General features: G+C 32.9%; 1 protein-coding gene across 1 annotated transcript in view; it reads left to right on the forward strand.

Moving 5' to 3' along the window:
- LOC148283200 (uncharacterized) overlaps positions 1–13,545 on the forward strand; it is a 32,366-nt gene extending 18,821 nt beyond the window's left edge. The window contains exons 2-4 of the mRNA XM_088223876.1: positions 7,228–7,369; positions 8,356–8,487; positions 12,284–13,545. Coding sequence (XP_088080002.1) covers positions 7,228–7,369; positions 8,356–8,487; positions 12,284–13,326 — 1,317 coding nt within the window. The 3' untranslated portion in view covers positions 13,327–13,545. The remainder of the gene's footprint in view (positions 1–7,227; positions 7,370–8,355; positions 8,488–12,283) is intronic.
- Positions 13,546–15,855: the final 2,310 nt, after the last annotated feature.

The following is a 15,855-nucleotide window of genomic DNA, read 5'->3' on the forward strand; positions in this document are numbered from 1 at the left end:
TTTCTTCTTTCACGATTTTTATCTGGCGGATTCTGGTTCTTTTTCGTACATAGAACTGTATTTTTCATTCGCCCAAGCAGAGAAAAAATTAATTAACCCTCAAATTTATTGTAGTTAATAAATGGGTGGAATCCAGACTTTGTCTACAAACATTTGAAGATACTCGTACACAAAAATAAAACTTAAGCATTCCTCGAAAGGAAAACAAATATTCTTTAGAATTATCTGATGTCACGACCAATTTTAAATATCGGTTATATTATTTTGTAATTTATGAAAAGCATTGTTTCCCGGCAACAGTCAAGTAGCAATACTCGTATCTAAAGCTCGAAGATTTTATTTCCATCTTAATGTCGCCGATTGCCTTGAAATTAAACAGAACAAATTATACAAAACCGGATGAGATTTTTTAATAGACCTGAAATGTGTTTAAAAACTTTTTTAATACTCACTTAATATATAAAAATTTAAGAATGGAATAATAAATAATATAGGTTAACATAAAAAAGTTATTTCATATAACTGTATCCTACATTTAACGAAGGTAATAAAATTATGGGTCGTAAAAAAGGAGTGCTTAAATGATTTATTTATTACAAAAGAACATATGCATTTCATAAAATTGTAAAGTATCCCAAACTCAAACAACGGATAAAATTGAATATCTCGGTGTATACAGACCAAAACTTCAAATGGAAGGACCATATTAGTTAACTAGTTTAACGCATTAGAAAATGTATTTTCTTCTTTTCCACATCCGTTCCTATGTGGATCATGTGGACATCACCAGTTGCCTCCGGGAGACCCTATCGCCAGCCAGCACGCTCGTCTCCTCTCACGTCAATTTAGTGGCCCTTAGTTCCACCGAATAAAGTCGAAAGATCGTCATCGACGGCCCTCCAGAGCCCCAATTTTAATGGAAAGTCTTGAATTTTATCTACAAAGTAAAATTAATATTTTTTAAAGTTGAATATGCATACATTTTCTTTTTTTAAACATGTTCATTATGTTAAATTATAGGTTCCAGATGAAGATACTTTAAATTTTCATGCTGATTTACTCATTTTCGTGCACAAATATCGATGTTTCTCTATAGACAGTCGAAGATAACTCTGTTAACTTCCTATTGTGATCGGGGCCCTGGACGGCGCGCCGGCGCTGTGCATGGTCTGCTGGTTTGAGCTCCTGAGTGAGCTGAATCTTGTATGGGTAAAGGTGGAGGTCTTTTGTCGAAATTTGCTACGTGGTTCTGCGTGATATTTGAAGTTGTTGTGAACGATGCCGAATTGATGTTCCCGGGTTTTCGATATCACTATCGTTTACAGCAGCAATATTTTCGATTTCAATACTTCGAATTCAGGCGAACTTTTGATTTATTAACTAATAGTGGGTCTTCTTATGGTAAAATGTCGGCCTTTTAACCTTATAAAAAAAAATTTATTTGAAGATCGCCACTATACCATCAAAATTTACGCATTTATTATGTATATTGTCCTCATAAGCAAAAAGGCTGCTGTTTGAAAATGTTATATTTTGATACGACAATCTTGGATATCTCATCAATCGAATTCTTCAAAATTTTTTGCGCTTTTTTAATTCGGTATCATATAAAGTTGATGATTATTTCGATCATATAAACATTTTAGTATACAAATTATGATTATAATAATAAAAATACGTATATAGTTTTATTGCATTTTTATGTATAAATTTTAAACCAGTGACCGGGTTTCGTCGTGACCTACATCGTCAGACTGGTGGGAGACTAAACAAATGTATATGTTATATACAAGTGGAATTAGGGGTTGTTAATCATGATTTTATATAATCATGGAAATAAAAGAGTTAAAATTAAAATTAAAATAATTTAAGTTTAAAGTAATAACAATTGTATGAATTTAAGTTTTGTTTGAATGTATATAATAAAAGCCGGTGAAAATTTTATAATTTAACGAAGTTTTATAATGAAAATGTATTTGAATTACATGTCTTTAAATTGTATTAAAACTATAACTGGGGCAGCCGGTCGATAGTTCCATTGACAGCTATGTCCCTGGGGATAATTAAGTGATTCTCTAAAAACGAAAATTCCCAAATTTGTTTAGGCTCCCGCCAGTCTGACGATGTCGGCCATGACGAAACCCGGTCATTGGTAAAAATTTACAAATAGAAATGGACAGTTTTATTCCATTTTTAAAAACGTATTTTTATTATTATAATTAAAATGCAGTGTCACCAAGAAATGTCAATAGAAAAACTCAATCTAATACAAATTATAATTAACATTTTTATTCATGAGGGGCCGAAACGCTCGTGACAAAATATGACATTTGAAATTAGTAAATTACGTATATTTGTTGTAAATGCGGTGTCAAGTACAAAAATACAGGACAATATATGGTCCCGTATTCTTATTATTAAAATAAGGGACAGTTAAAATTAGTTGTCAAATACGGGACTTCCTGAAAAATACAGGACAGTTGGTCACGCTATCGGTAACTTATCTCACATACGTCGGCACTAAACACATACATAATTACCCAAACAAACAATAACCATTATATTTTATTTAAATGTTATTGGGAGTAGTTAAACGAGTATACGTATTAAAATTCTTAAAAATATGTTAATAAAGCATTCTAGTAATCGTTAGAATAAAATAAAATAAACTACAAGTTACTATTTCATTCAGTCCCTGCTTAGTGTTTTCGGAATAATAGCTGATTTTTACAATGAAGACCATCAAAAAGATCAACTGATGGTTTTTTATATAGTTCTAAGAACTTAAAGGAAAAACGTATTTTGAAATAAGTATAAATCGTATAACTGGGCTGAAGACAATTGAAATACAAAAAAAAACAATTCAATAAAAATGTAAACAAAATAGAATTTAAGTGACGCTAAACGTGCATGCACAACTTATCGGGGCGTAAGAAGGGATACTAGAGTCCCCCAGGAGCATACTATTTAAAATATTTTTCCAGTTAATCATCACATTAATTTAATTATTCGAATAATCCTACCAGATTATGTTAAGATTGTATCAAAACTATCAAAAATATTTTTTTCCACAACTTTCAATAAAAATTCCCTTTTGTCTTTGCTTTCCACCCGTGCAAACAGCCTAAATTACAATTCTTTGCTCTTCAGTTTAATAATCTTTTATATATTGGTTATTTCGCACGTGTGATTTTTGCTATTTAGTCGTATTTTTCCAACCATAACCAAAAAACTCCGGATTTCATGCTTAACATTTTACATGCATTCCCCCTCCCGTCTTTCCGCTGTATCGCTCTGCAAACGCATAGTGAGATTTAGATCAGCGCTGCTCAACGTGTCACAGCGAGAGCAGCGTGATGTTATATGGTAGACTTGGCCAACCTGATTAGACCCGAGATCTACTTTTCACTATCCAGTCAGGATCTAGTGTTATCTACCTATCATCATTCCCTTATCCGCACCTAATGGTACATAGGGCACTGAATCAAAACTCCTATTGCAGCGTATCTAGGATCATTTCTGTTGTATAAAAGTTGGGGTTAAAATCTTACGTTTCCGGTGTCTATGATTTTTTTCTTGATAAAATAAAATGTTTTGCATCGACTTCGCCAGGATATGAACCTTTGCCCTCAAGGAGTCAAAAATGTAAATCTAGGCCGTCTAGGGCCTAGGATCCCTTCTGGTTCTATTTCAGCCAATCGTCAGATTTACCTCTCCTTTACCTGATTGAAAATCCGTTTTGTGACAAATGCAATATTACTATGTAGATGGCTAAAAAAATTGTGAAAGCCTTCGTATTTCTTTGACCTTTTTACTTATTTTTTTGCCTTGTCGCGATCGACCGGATGTCCACCGCTGTCATACAGCATTCTCTCGCAACAGAATTGTCTGAAAAAGTGTATCGCAGAAAACTCAAAATATTACGTAACATTTTTATAAACACTCCATGGCAATCATAATGACGTATTTTTCTTCGTGTTTATAGAATTTTAGCCGGGTTATTTCCGGTTCCCCCACAGGAACACTCGGATTTTTTTCACGCTTCATTCAAGTATTTTCGCTTTGTTTATTTCAAAATATTTTCTGTATTTTTCCATTATTTTTATTTTTCATATTTTTGTAATAAGCTTTTTAGACGTATACATTAAAAAATATATTAAAATTTGTCAGAGAACACCACAAGCTACATATTGTCAGTATGCGTAACTGCTCCGATTTTTTTTCTCGGCAAAAAATATTTCTTTGAAATAAACTAGTTTCTATTTTTATACTTATGGCGTAAGATTTGTAAAAATCTATTAAATTATCCAACAAAAAATGGCTGAATAAAAACTGGTTTCATTCTAAATTTTAGGCTCTGGTTGGAGTAAAGCAACGGAGTAAAATAATATTAGATTATTTAGTTCTCCTTTATTCGTATGTTCATTTTAATAACAGGTATCGAAAATCTTTGGTAGGTAAATAGGTTTTTTTTAATGTTGATCGATTGTTGCAAAAACAAAATGGTGTCAGTTCTCACTAGAGTAAACTTTTTTCTACAAAAAAAGCTTATATGTTTTTTTTTAGTACTTGAAGTGCTAAATTTGTGGTTATTTATTTTCCATTTAAAATTATATTATTAATATTTAAAGCATTAAATTTGTGGTCAAACATTTTACTAAATGTTATTAAATATTTATATATAACCAATTACCGACGTTCCAATATCTACTGGTTTCGAGGCGTACCCGTCTCTTTGTCAGGGCACCAATTAAACCAACATGCATTAAAATTATAATAAGAACACTTGTTTTTTATTAAATTTTACCTATCATATGTAACTATTTAGCTAAATCAACTCCATTTGAAAAATATATATTATGTATTTTCATATCATTATTTCATCATCCATTAATTCCACACAACCAAACCATCTATTTCAAAAAGGAAGTTCAGTGATACGGGAAATTGGATGTAAAAATTATTTTCATACACGCGGTAAAAATTAGAGCATTTAATTATACGGCGAAGTTTCTTTTAAATGTTTGAAACAAACAATTTTTTTTTTTAAATTAACTAGTTGAAATGACGTTACAAATTCTTCTAAATCAACCAGTGTTAGAGTGTTGTGATAGATTTCCGGTTTTCGGAAAATATATTGACTAACAAACAAAAAAATAATAAAAAGAACCACTTAACTTATTGATTGGACTTTTTTAATATTATCAAATATTATCGGTTTATCATTCGTAACTCTGTTGTACGTCAATTTTTTACACATTCACACAATCCAGTCACCAGTTCCATGTCACTTTCGTACGTAAGTATCGGTACTAAAACTTAATTGTGCACTGCGAGTCTAACTTGATTGACATATTTTTATATGGCAAATGCATTTTAAGCAATTAATTTCGTCTGTGCCGCCATTGGGTAATCGAACTCTGCAACCTGCTAATTTGTGGAAATTATTATTATTTTATGTTTAGTGTAATAACTAATCCGACCTTGAAAAACGTGATTTTTGACAAAAAAGAAACACACCTTTAGCAATTCACTACACACTTTTTTATATCGTTATAATTCACAAACCAAAGAGACTTCCATAAATTATGTTATTCATAATGTTCGCGCAAGTGCAATAAACTTTAGCAACTGTTTTTTATTTAAACATTAATTAGAAATACCGTTAATATTTTACTGCCGTTATGAACTTATACGAATTTCAATATACCTATGTATTATTAGATTTTACCTGCGGCTTCACTGACGTGGTATAAGGGAGAAATCAGTTATAATTGTCAATAAGAATTTTTGCAATGGATTAATGTATGTTTTCAAGATCGCTATGAAAAACATATGACAATCCATTAATATATGACGACGAAGCATCGTTATTCTATTCACAAAACCAAAATCCAACAAAACCAAAAGTAACCATAGTTAATCATCATCGTCATCATTCCATGTCCGCTCCCTAGTTGAAGCATGCGATATCCACCAAGACCTTCCAAGCATCTCTGTCAGCTGCCAGCTCCAGTGCATCTTCCCGAGTCAGGTTCGTGTCCTGTAGTTCTGACACGAACTGCCGACGAACAGTCAGCAGTGAACATTTAGGACGCCGAGAACCTGATGCCTTGCAAAACATTCAATATTAATATATATTGCAAAACCACGACCAGAATTTAATTAAACAAATTGATGAAAAATTGGTTACTGGGTTTAGGTAGAGAAAAATAGAAAAATTTACTCAAAAACATTATTAAATGGTATAAATTAATATTGTATAACTGTATAATAAATTAACTAGTAAGTAGTAAGGTTATTGTTTATTTTGCATAAAAATGTCTGCCTTAAAACAGGTTGTACCTAGTTAGGCAGACTAGACATGATCCAGAGAAATCTATTACCTAAGTTTGTATGTAATATACAATTTTTGTATAAAATTGTAAGATTCAATGTGTCCATGTATTTGTAATTTTCTCAAACTGAACGGTTTGGGTAGGTAGAAAGAAATTGCCTTAAGGCAATATGCCCGCCCTTATATGTTTATATATTGTATATGTACATATATAAAGTGTTAAATAAATAAATATGAAGTAGATACTGAAGTTGTTATTTTTGTTAATAAACAATGATTATTATTTTTCGCGAAGATATCGCGAAAGCGATATAGCCGGTCACTGGATATTCCGAATTTGTGGATTAAATTATAACTCGTCTTTTATTTCTATAATAAATTATTATTATTATTATTATTATTATAAATACTTAATCGAGTGTTTCAATCAGTTTTATATCTGCTTCAATAATTTGTTCTATGTATATTTAGTCAAACGCCGTCTTGTCGAGGAAAAAATGAATCCGGTGATGCAATTTTTCAAACATCGCCACTGGCTTTTTGAAAATGATATCGGGTTCTATTCCTGGCGAGATAATATGTTGCAGTCTTTATTTTGACGTAATAAACCATCGCAAGTCTTTTGCATTTATAACACTAAGTTAAGTAATTTTTCATCTAACTGCAAGCATCAAAAAAGCCCAGCTCACATGATGTAAATAAGCTCTCCCATCGTACATCATCCCCTCAAACTGCTGTCAGTAACTAGATTATTCATTATTGTGTTTAGTTTATAACTTTATGCTCCAAAATAAAGTCAACTTATCCCATAACAGAGTGTTTTGTGAAATGAAATAAAATGTATTATAATTTAATCTATCATAATATATTAAATAACTAACTGTTTTCAGATGCACCTTTTCGCCGTTATATTCATTTTTCTTCAAGTAGTACCGATAAATATTCTGGCTAAATCTAAATATACCGACGAAGATCGACCTTACGAATTCGGTTTTAATATTGAAGGACAGCAACATAGAAGGGAGAAAAAAGGTATTTTTATCAATTTCTGTAAATAAAAGTAAAACTTACATTTCGCCATTTGAACTTGCTGTCAGTGGAGCCGTCGAATAAGGAAAGTAGTTGAAATCTCTTACAAAGTATCCTAATCAATAAAAATTGCCTATTAGTTGCATAATTAGCCATGAACATCCATGAATCTCAATTCATTTTTTAATATTATCCGAGATAAATGATTAACAAATCAACAAAACACGATTCCGATGCTCGATAACGAAGGTAATGATGATGGCATTGTAAAATATGAAAGGAAATATTAAATAATAATAATTATTATTCTATAATGATAAACCATTTCCTGACAGCTCACAATGACTATGAAATGATGACAGAAAATTTATCACCAAGATTCATATTATTAATTGAAACTTGAATTTTCAAGTGATGACTGCCACTTAATTAACTTTAACTGAACATGGGTATTCAATGATATAACTAAGCGAGGAATAAATTATTCAGAATCAAAGCCTTACAATTCACTAAACCTATTTTTTTATCCAGCTGGCTTAATAATACAGTTATGTTTGTGAAATAAAACCTATGACTATTTTAGGTGAAAATCCCGAATAAAGGAATCAAGTGGAGACAAATCCACCTCGTCGTGTTGTTCGACGTGTTCGCCTAACATTCTTGAGATCCTGGGTTCGATCCTGGCATGGTGGACGGGAAATAATGATTTTGAAGCTTATTTAATGTAAAACAGTTCATTGTTTTTGTACTGGCAAGTGAATTGCGGGACTCACCTCACCTTCATAGTTTAACAAATTGATGAAACAAGCTGCATCTGGTTTACAAATGTAGAAATAGGTACCAACGTGTTTTAAAGAATGTCCTTTCTATGAGCACAACTTTTAATGCAATTTTATATTTTCATATCAATAGATGAAAAAAAAAATTGTCATTTATTCCATTTGAGGATTTTTACAATAAAACGGTTGTAACAATCGTTTTTTTTTCAGATGAAAATGGACTCATAATGGGAGAGTTTGGATTCATCACGGCAGATGGAGTATATCACGTGACTGTTTATGCAACAGATGAAAATGGAAATTTCAAGATAATATCGATGAAAAACATACGCCTCGGGCCTTGTAAGTATTTATTAAACAATTTATAATCAAATTCTGTAAGGGAAGGTTTTTTTTAATAGAACTTGCTGTCGGATTGCGATGCAAAAGAACCTGAATTTAAAAGGCGAAATTTTATCCATGCTTATTTCATTTGCCTTTTTGTACAAAATTATTCTTACATTAAAAAAAAATATTTAGTATCTAAATATTCAAAGGGGAGGAGAAGAGTATTCAAGGAAGAAATGGGAAATGTTTCTTCAAACGTGATTTATTTCTATTTTAATATTTGTTAAACCTGAACAGGCTGGAGAACAATGGTGGTGTATTACAACGCGGAATACCCAGGCTTGAGAAAAATCGCATTTGACCTTAGAGTTCTTGCTGGGATTTTTTCAGGATTTTTAAATGACAGTAGCCACCTAGTCCGAAAACTTGTCGAATGTTCTGATTCTATTTCACGCACAGAACCGTGGTCTTCATAGTGAATGGAACTGTACAAAAATGTCCATCGTATATCACATAATCCTCAATGTTCATATTATATCGTGTCCTGCATCATTATGTATTTTGATGTAAAACGTAATTAAATAAATACATGTCGCTATCGACAATAAACCCAAAATATTTGCGAAATTCTTCGTTAAGTACTCATTTGCGACAGCACGGTATGAGTAATAAACAATTGTCAGCCGCTTGTCCGAAGCTTTAATGTAATCGGTGACATAATACATTTACAAATAATGATCCTTTTTGAATCAAAACGCAAAATACTGAGCTTTATTTGGTTGTTTTATTATGCTTCCGCAATCCTTCTTCGTGTCTCAATGCCACTGTCGCGCATGTAAATTATGGTAAATAGATAATATTGAAGACCTTGTTTTAAAAACCTCAAATGTCACAAACGGACAATTTTTTAGGAGAGTATGTAAACTGAACACTACGGTTTTACTATGGTTTTCGTGGTTTTAATGTGTTTTAAAGTGTTTTAATGAAATAAAATAATAGATTTACTTTAAATACACTGTACAGAACTGGATGGCCAATGATTTTATTATTTAGATTTTATGTGGGTGTCTTCGAGACTCTGTTTTAGGACCACCTTTGTAGAATCTACTGTTCGATGATTTTCTCGAACTTCTGGATGTATTTTGATTAAGGGCAATAGCCGTAGATCTCTGGAGCGTGACACAGTCAATGCATCAAATAATGTAGCCGATTGAGGTATTCGAAACCAATAAAGTTTTGCTCCTTAAAAATTCAAATTTTACTATTAAAAGGCGGTCTGGTGTGTTTCTCTTTCCGTCAAATTCCTGGACTCTTCTATTCGAGCTTCAAATCCAGTTTCAAACCTTAGTATAATTCTTAAAACAAGTCTGTTTTTTCGTGCTAGGGAAAGCTGTGAATTTAAGAAAGATGGCTTTCCATAAAGTTGCACGCTTAGCTAGAGCAGCTTGGGTTTATCTTTTGAAACTTCAACGATCTATGATACAACCATTTTCTAAGGTATTGTGTGCTATGCAGCTGACTGTTGGGCACACCGATGTGAGTAAAAATATTTTAGGTGAATTATTTCAATTTAATTGAATTATTCTAAGTTGACAAGGAAAACCTCTCCTGGCTCTTTCTAGAGCATATAGGACAAGCTCGACGGATGCACTCCCGGTTCTAATGGGCTTATCCCCATTGGATCTAAAGATCCAGCGACGATTCATGAATTTTCACTTTTAAAAAAAGCGTTCCTCTGTTATTGGTGGCGTCCGTCTACTCTCAACTTCAGGAATGTCTCATCTGAATATAAAAAAGTTATTAATAGCTTTTTTTAATGATATCACTATTGCAATGAAAATATTCCCCTTCAGGCAGGACTTTTCGAAAGAATTTGAATCATTTTGGCGAATAGATTATGTCTGATTAATTTAATACCAGTCAGTAAAGGATTCACTTCCCCCTTTTTCTCAATATAATGATGTGCATATTATGTACTTCTGGATTACTTTCTTTCAGCACAAAAATTTTAAGGCTACCGGATTATACAGAGCTCTTTCGGGCAGTTTTTCTCGTTCGGCAATAAGCAATTTTTCCGTGTATGTGGGCACCACCAGGGAGACTTATGTCCTTTGATGCGGTATGTGGTCGGCAAGGTGTATAGAACTTGAAAATGTTATAATTTATTATTGAATGTATATTTAAATTTTAAATAAAATATCAGTGTTACGTTTGCTATTTTTAGACAATATTTAGACCTTTGTGGTTTTCAGTGCAAATCATATTTTTTTTTTATTATTAATCGCTGAAATAAAAAAGCGATTTTTCAGAAACTTGAATAGTATTGAACTCTCCATATTTTGGTTTGTCAAAATATTCAGTAAACACTGAAAAACGTAATTCCGATTATCCAGCACTATCTCGAACACCTTTTGAACTGTCAAACAAGATGAGATTCATCAGCCTGAACCATTCCACCTACTAGGCAACGCCTGAAAACAATATTTCCCACCTGATAAAAGTTTCAGCTCTTTCACTTCACAATAGTCAACAGAAGAAAGAGTTGAGGAAAAGTGGATGCTTAAACATAGCAGTGTGACGAAACAAAACTCCACACAAAAATAAAGACTGCCCCGTGTGCTCGGTGTTGAATTACATAATTAAAGCACAATCAAAATGTTATTAAATTAAAGGATGTTTTTGTTCATTCTAACAAATAAATATGGACAATTATTGTTGTTTTTTTAACAGCTAATTTAAAGTACCCATAGATTATTTTTTTATACTTGGAAAAAGCGATTGTATGGACTCATAGACAGAGAATGATAAAATCGAATAAAATCATTTTGGAAATTTTTCGACATTTCATGTTTTTAGAACGACGTTTTCAATTTATAGTACCTATTGCAAAATATACCTTGTGAACATTTCTGGCCTACTGAATTGCAAAGCGCTTGATTGAATCGTCAAACACTTGAAAAGTCTGCTTATACCAAACCAAATCTGTGTTAGTGCACTATGATATCTACATTCGCGTGATTAGAACGTTTGCCCGCCATGCGTAAGATCCCATGTCCGATTCTCTGCAAGTAACATTTATTTAAAAGGCGCAATATTTCATGGTCCCCAAACTGGTGTAGCTTGACCACGCACCGCACACTGCATCTGAGGACTTATCTGAGGAGGTATCCTAGACGGTACCCACATACAATAACGACCTACGGTAAATAATTATGCAACCTGAATTAAATGCGCTACCCACTACCCCACGATGCGCAAAGTTGACAAATGAGAAGGGAACTTTAGAAGGTCATAATTTTCTAATACTAAAATATTGGTAATATCCATTGATACAGCTAATTACGTGGATAGATCTACAAAAATATTAGTTCCCAGCGACAATTTTATTACTTTATTGCATTTTTAATCACCTTTTTGATATTATGTTAACAACTCAAATCACAATATATTAAAAGCGAGTAAATTTTCATGGGGTTTTAGATATTTGTGATGTTTTTTTGAGTTGTTGTCCCATGTATCATATTTCCTTCTTGCCGAAGTTTCGGAAAACGTTACAATGTCCACCGTCTCGGCTGATCAGCCCTGGAGAATGAATACACAACACTAGAGAAATAATACACGGCACAGCAACCTAGAAAAACATCACAAATACATTATTTTTCATTTATGGTATATAATAGAACATTTCAAAGATACTTGTACAATAGCTTACCATATTCTTGAATTTACTCTGCAATTTTTTTTTTTATCTTTATAAACCGTTCGTTATTATTCATGTATAAAAAATAACACTTGTTTTTTTTGTTTCTAGCTCCCGAAGTCACTCCACGACCTCTACTTGTACTCACATCAACGCTTCCTCCACTGTCACCTTCTCTTTCTCCAGTTGTCTCCGGACCTTCCTCTCCTTCTGTAGCAGTAAAACCATCTTACGAACAATCCGCATCATATTCTACACCACGACCAGCGATTCTTACCACACCGTCGCCGTTACCGATAGGGGCATGCTCCCATTGCAGTATTCCGAGCACAACTCGACCCCCACCTCCCAACCCTCCGCCAAATTACAATCGACCACTGAATCCTTCCCAAAATCTCGAAGCGCCTCCCCGACAATCCCCGGCCAATAACCAAGCGGCTGCAGTCAACTCTCAATATCCTCAAGACCAAAACAATGATCGGTACCAACAGAATCAACCCCTGTCACAAAACCCAGCATACCCGCAGAATTCGGTAAATCCTCAAAATCCAGCTTATCCACAGGATTCTTCTTTCGCTCAAAATCCATCATATCCGCTAACATCGAATTTCCAGCCAGAAAGCCAAAGCCCAGTCGATCCCGCTTACCAGAATCAGCTTATCGATCAACAGACCGGCCCATCCACGCAAAGCCCGTCGTACTCTGTCGCACCGAATGACGTCGCCGGCTCGCCGAACTTCAACCCTATACTTATATCCGCCCAGATGCGTCCCGTGAACCCCGCAGCCGTAGAAGCCGGTCAGAGTCTCAAGCCGGGGGAGAATCCCGGACTACCCGCGGGAGTAACGGAAGACGACATGGTCGGTATTCTGTACAAATTCAACTATACAGTCGGTTTTCACAGCCATCACGAAGAGGGATACGCCAGCGGAGTTAAAATAGGGGAGTACTATGTTAACCACAGAAACGGATTAGCTACCAAAGTCAGTTACGTGGCAGACAGTACCGGATTCCATCCCAAGATAAAAACTGTGAGAATATCCGATATCGAAACTCCGAAGGAAGAAACCGAGAAAAATGAAGAATACGGTTTGAAGGGATATGAGTTTACGTGGTTTTATGTGCCAAAATATCATTATTTAAATCAGCAGTGATAAAACAAAACACAATATTATCTACACATTTATCTATCGTTTTATTCTCTCATCGCCTCATTGCATTCACTCTTTGATTTGTTGATTTTTTCTGTTTATTAATAAATACATTTATGCTGTACCCACGGAATATAACAGATATTTATGTAAACGATATCGTTTTGAAAGTATCATTAAGTTAATTTCATTATTTATTACATTTTATATTTTTAAACTATCTACCGGTGTTTTGTTTCCCCATAACTAATTATACCTGATACCAATATAAAATACCGATAAGTTCCTCTCGCTTTTCAAATTTAAATGATGACATTTTATTATAATGTACAAAGATACATTTTCGCATTCCATTTTTTTATTTTTCCATACATATATTATTTACATAGAAATATAATTGCAAAAATACACTTCAGAAAAATGCATTATAAATTGGAAAAAATGCCCACAAAGACTTCAGCGTCTGAGCGTGGGCAATTTATTTTTATATTATTAAAAAGTTTAGTGAGCATTTATTTTTAATTTTAGTATTTTTTTATTTTCTTTTAAGAATGTGTCTATCTGTTTATTAATTTACTAAGTGAAGACAGTATATTTTTTTTACCTTTCTGCCGGGAAATCTTAAATAATTCAATATAATGCACCATGAAAGCGCTGTAAGCCATTTTATCTGAATTTACATTTACTAGTTGTTGTTTTTAATGAGAAAATAATTAACGGTTTACATGATATAAAATATATGTATTCAATATCTACTGTTAAACATAATAACGATTTAAAATGTGAAAATTATTAGAAAGAGAAATAAAGGAATTTTTAAGTCATTTAGTTACTTGAATAGAAAACGTCAACTATTTTTATTACCTACAGAATATTGTTTATCAATCTGAAAATATTATAATTCTGGCGAGGATGGCATCACGTATAAGAAATTATATTTTAACAAAAACTTAGTCGATTTCTACTATTTTTAATGCTTGATAGTGTGAAAACCGTCACAATAGATCTTCATAGGTCGCAATGACCTCGGAAGCTTATAATATTATGGCACTGAGCCCTACTTGGAAGAATAAGAATAAAAAAAAAATTGTGAAAAGTAAATGGAAAAACCTCTAAAAGCTTTCGAGCGCCATCTATTGAGATACGTTTAAATTTATTTCTATTAACAGGGCCTGTGACTTCGATTATTCTTACTGTACATTTACTAGTTTGTATATTTTGTCGCTCACACTGAAAAAAGAAGATGTCGCTAAAATGTTAATGACTTCGAAATAATACGTTATTACCTAAGAGTAATAATTGAACGTAGTTATGCAGAAAACAGCCAGTCCACAGTTTTGAAAAATGAGATATTGATGTAATTGGGAGCATTAAGGTCAATTCTATGTTCTGCTAAAAACAGCTAAACCGCTTTCGGACAAAAAACTGTATTAATCACCTTCTGAACTTGGTGTCGATTACAAAAAAAAGCATTTCTTAATTTGCAGAAAACACCCACATCACTAGAAAAATCTTATTTTTATTTAAAAATTATTAAAACTGGTCATAATAAGATAAGAATTTTTAACAAACAAGACTGTGTAATATGAAAAAAAAACTTGTGTATTCATTGTTTATCATTTGTTAAAGTCAAAACATTTCGAAAATTTACACATTTCACAAAATTGCTTTTATCTCAGTTACTCTTTTATATGGCTGGCTGCTTTTTGTATAACTACGTTCAATCTACTATAGTCCTTAAAATGTAGCTTGATTAGAATGACGTTTGTCAGAAAAAGTGACGACATAACTTGGTAGTGACGTCTGAGTAGTTATTTATATTGACACACGAAGAATCATTCGTATCTGGCGTGTTCATTTTTTTTTTAATCCAATGCTTCACACGTAAATCAACATAAATATATAAAATCAGCTTTAAAACAAAAAAAACTAAAACAAACCTAATTATTAACGACGTTCTTACAAGGTTACATCATTTTGCAAAAACGTTAGAGATGGGACAAATTGATCAATGTAAATTGATCGAATAAAAAAATAATTCATATAATTGTTGTTCATGAAAAAAGGATAAATGTCTTATTTGTTGGTGAATAATTGTGTTAAACATACTATAATAGGCTTGTTTTTGCGTTTTTATACTCGTATCAATTTTCGGAAACAGAGTTTCATGATTGCATGAAAAAACTGATAAAATCGATTCATCAGTGATCAGTAATTTCCCATCACTAATGAAATTAGTTTGACACAGCCGTGACAATGACAGCTCATTCTAATCGAGCTATATTTTAAGGACTATAGAGAAGCCCTTAAGCTCTATTGCATAGAACTTTGGTTCCATTTTTTTTATTTGGCTCTTGGTTTAACAACAAACGTGTCGTTTAACGGACGGTTTCGGTTTGCGCTCACAATTCTCGACCCTAGTACCTACGGCCCGTTGTATTGCTGTAATCTGTAGCTAACTTCGCGGAGAATAATCATTTCATGTTTCTTCTCCATATGGGCGACTCTATTTCTCTATTAGCCATAGGTTAG

The sequence above is a fragment of the Micrasema longulum genome, unplaced genomic scaffold (genome assembly GCF_059751315.1).
Source record: "Micrasema longulum isolate JH-2025_06_02 unplaced genomic scaffold, ASM5975131v1 h1tg000253l, whole genome shotgun sequence".
Taxonomy (NCBI): Eukaryota; Metazoa; Arthropoda; class Insecta; order Trichoptera; family Brachycentridae; genus Micrasema; species Micrasema longulum.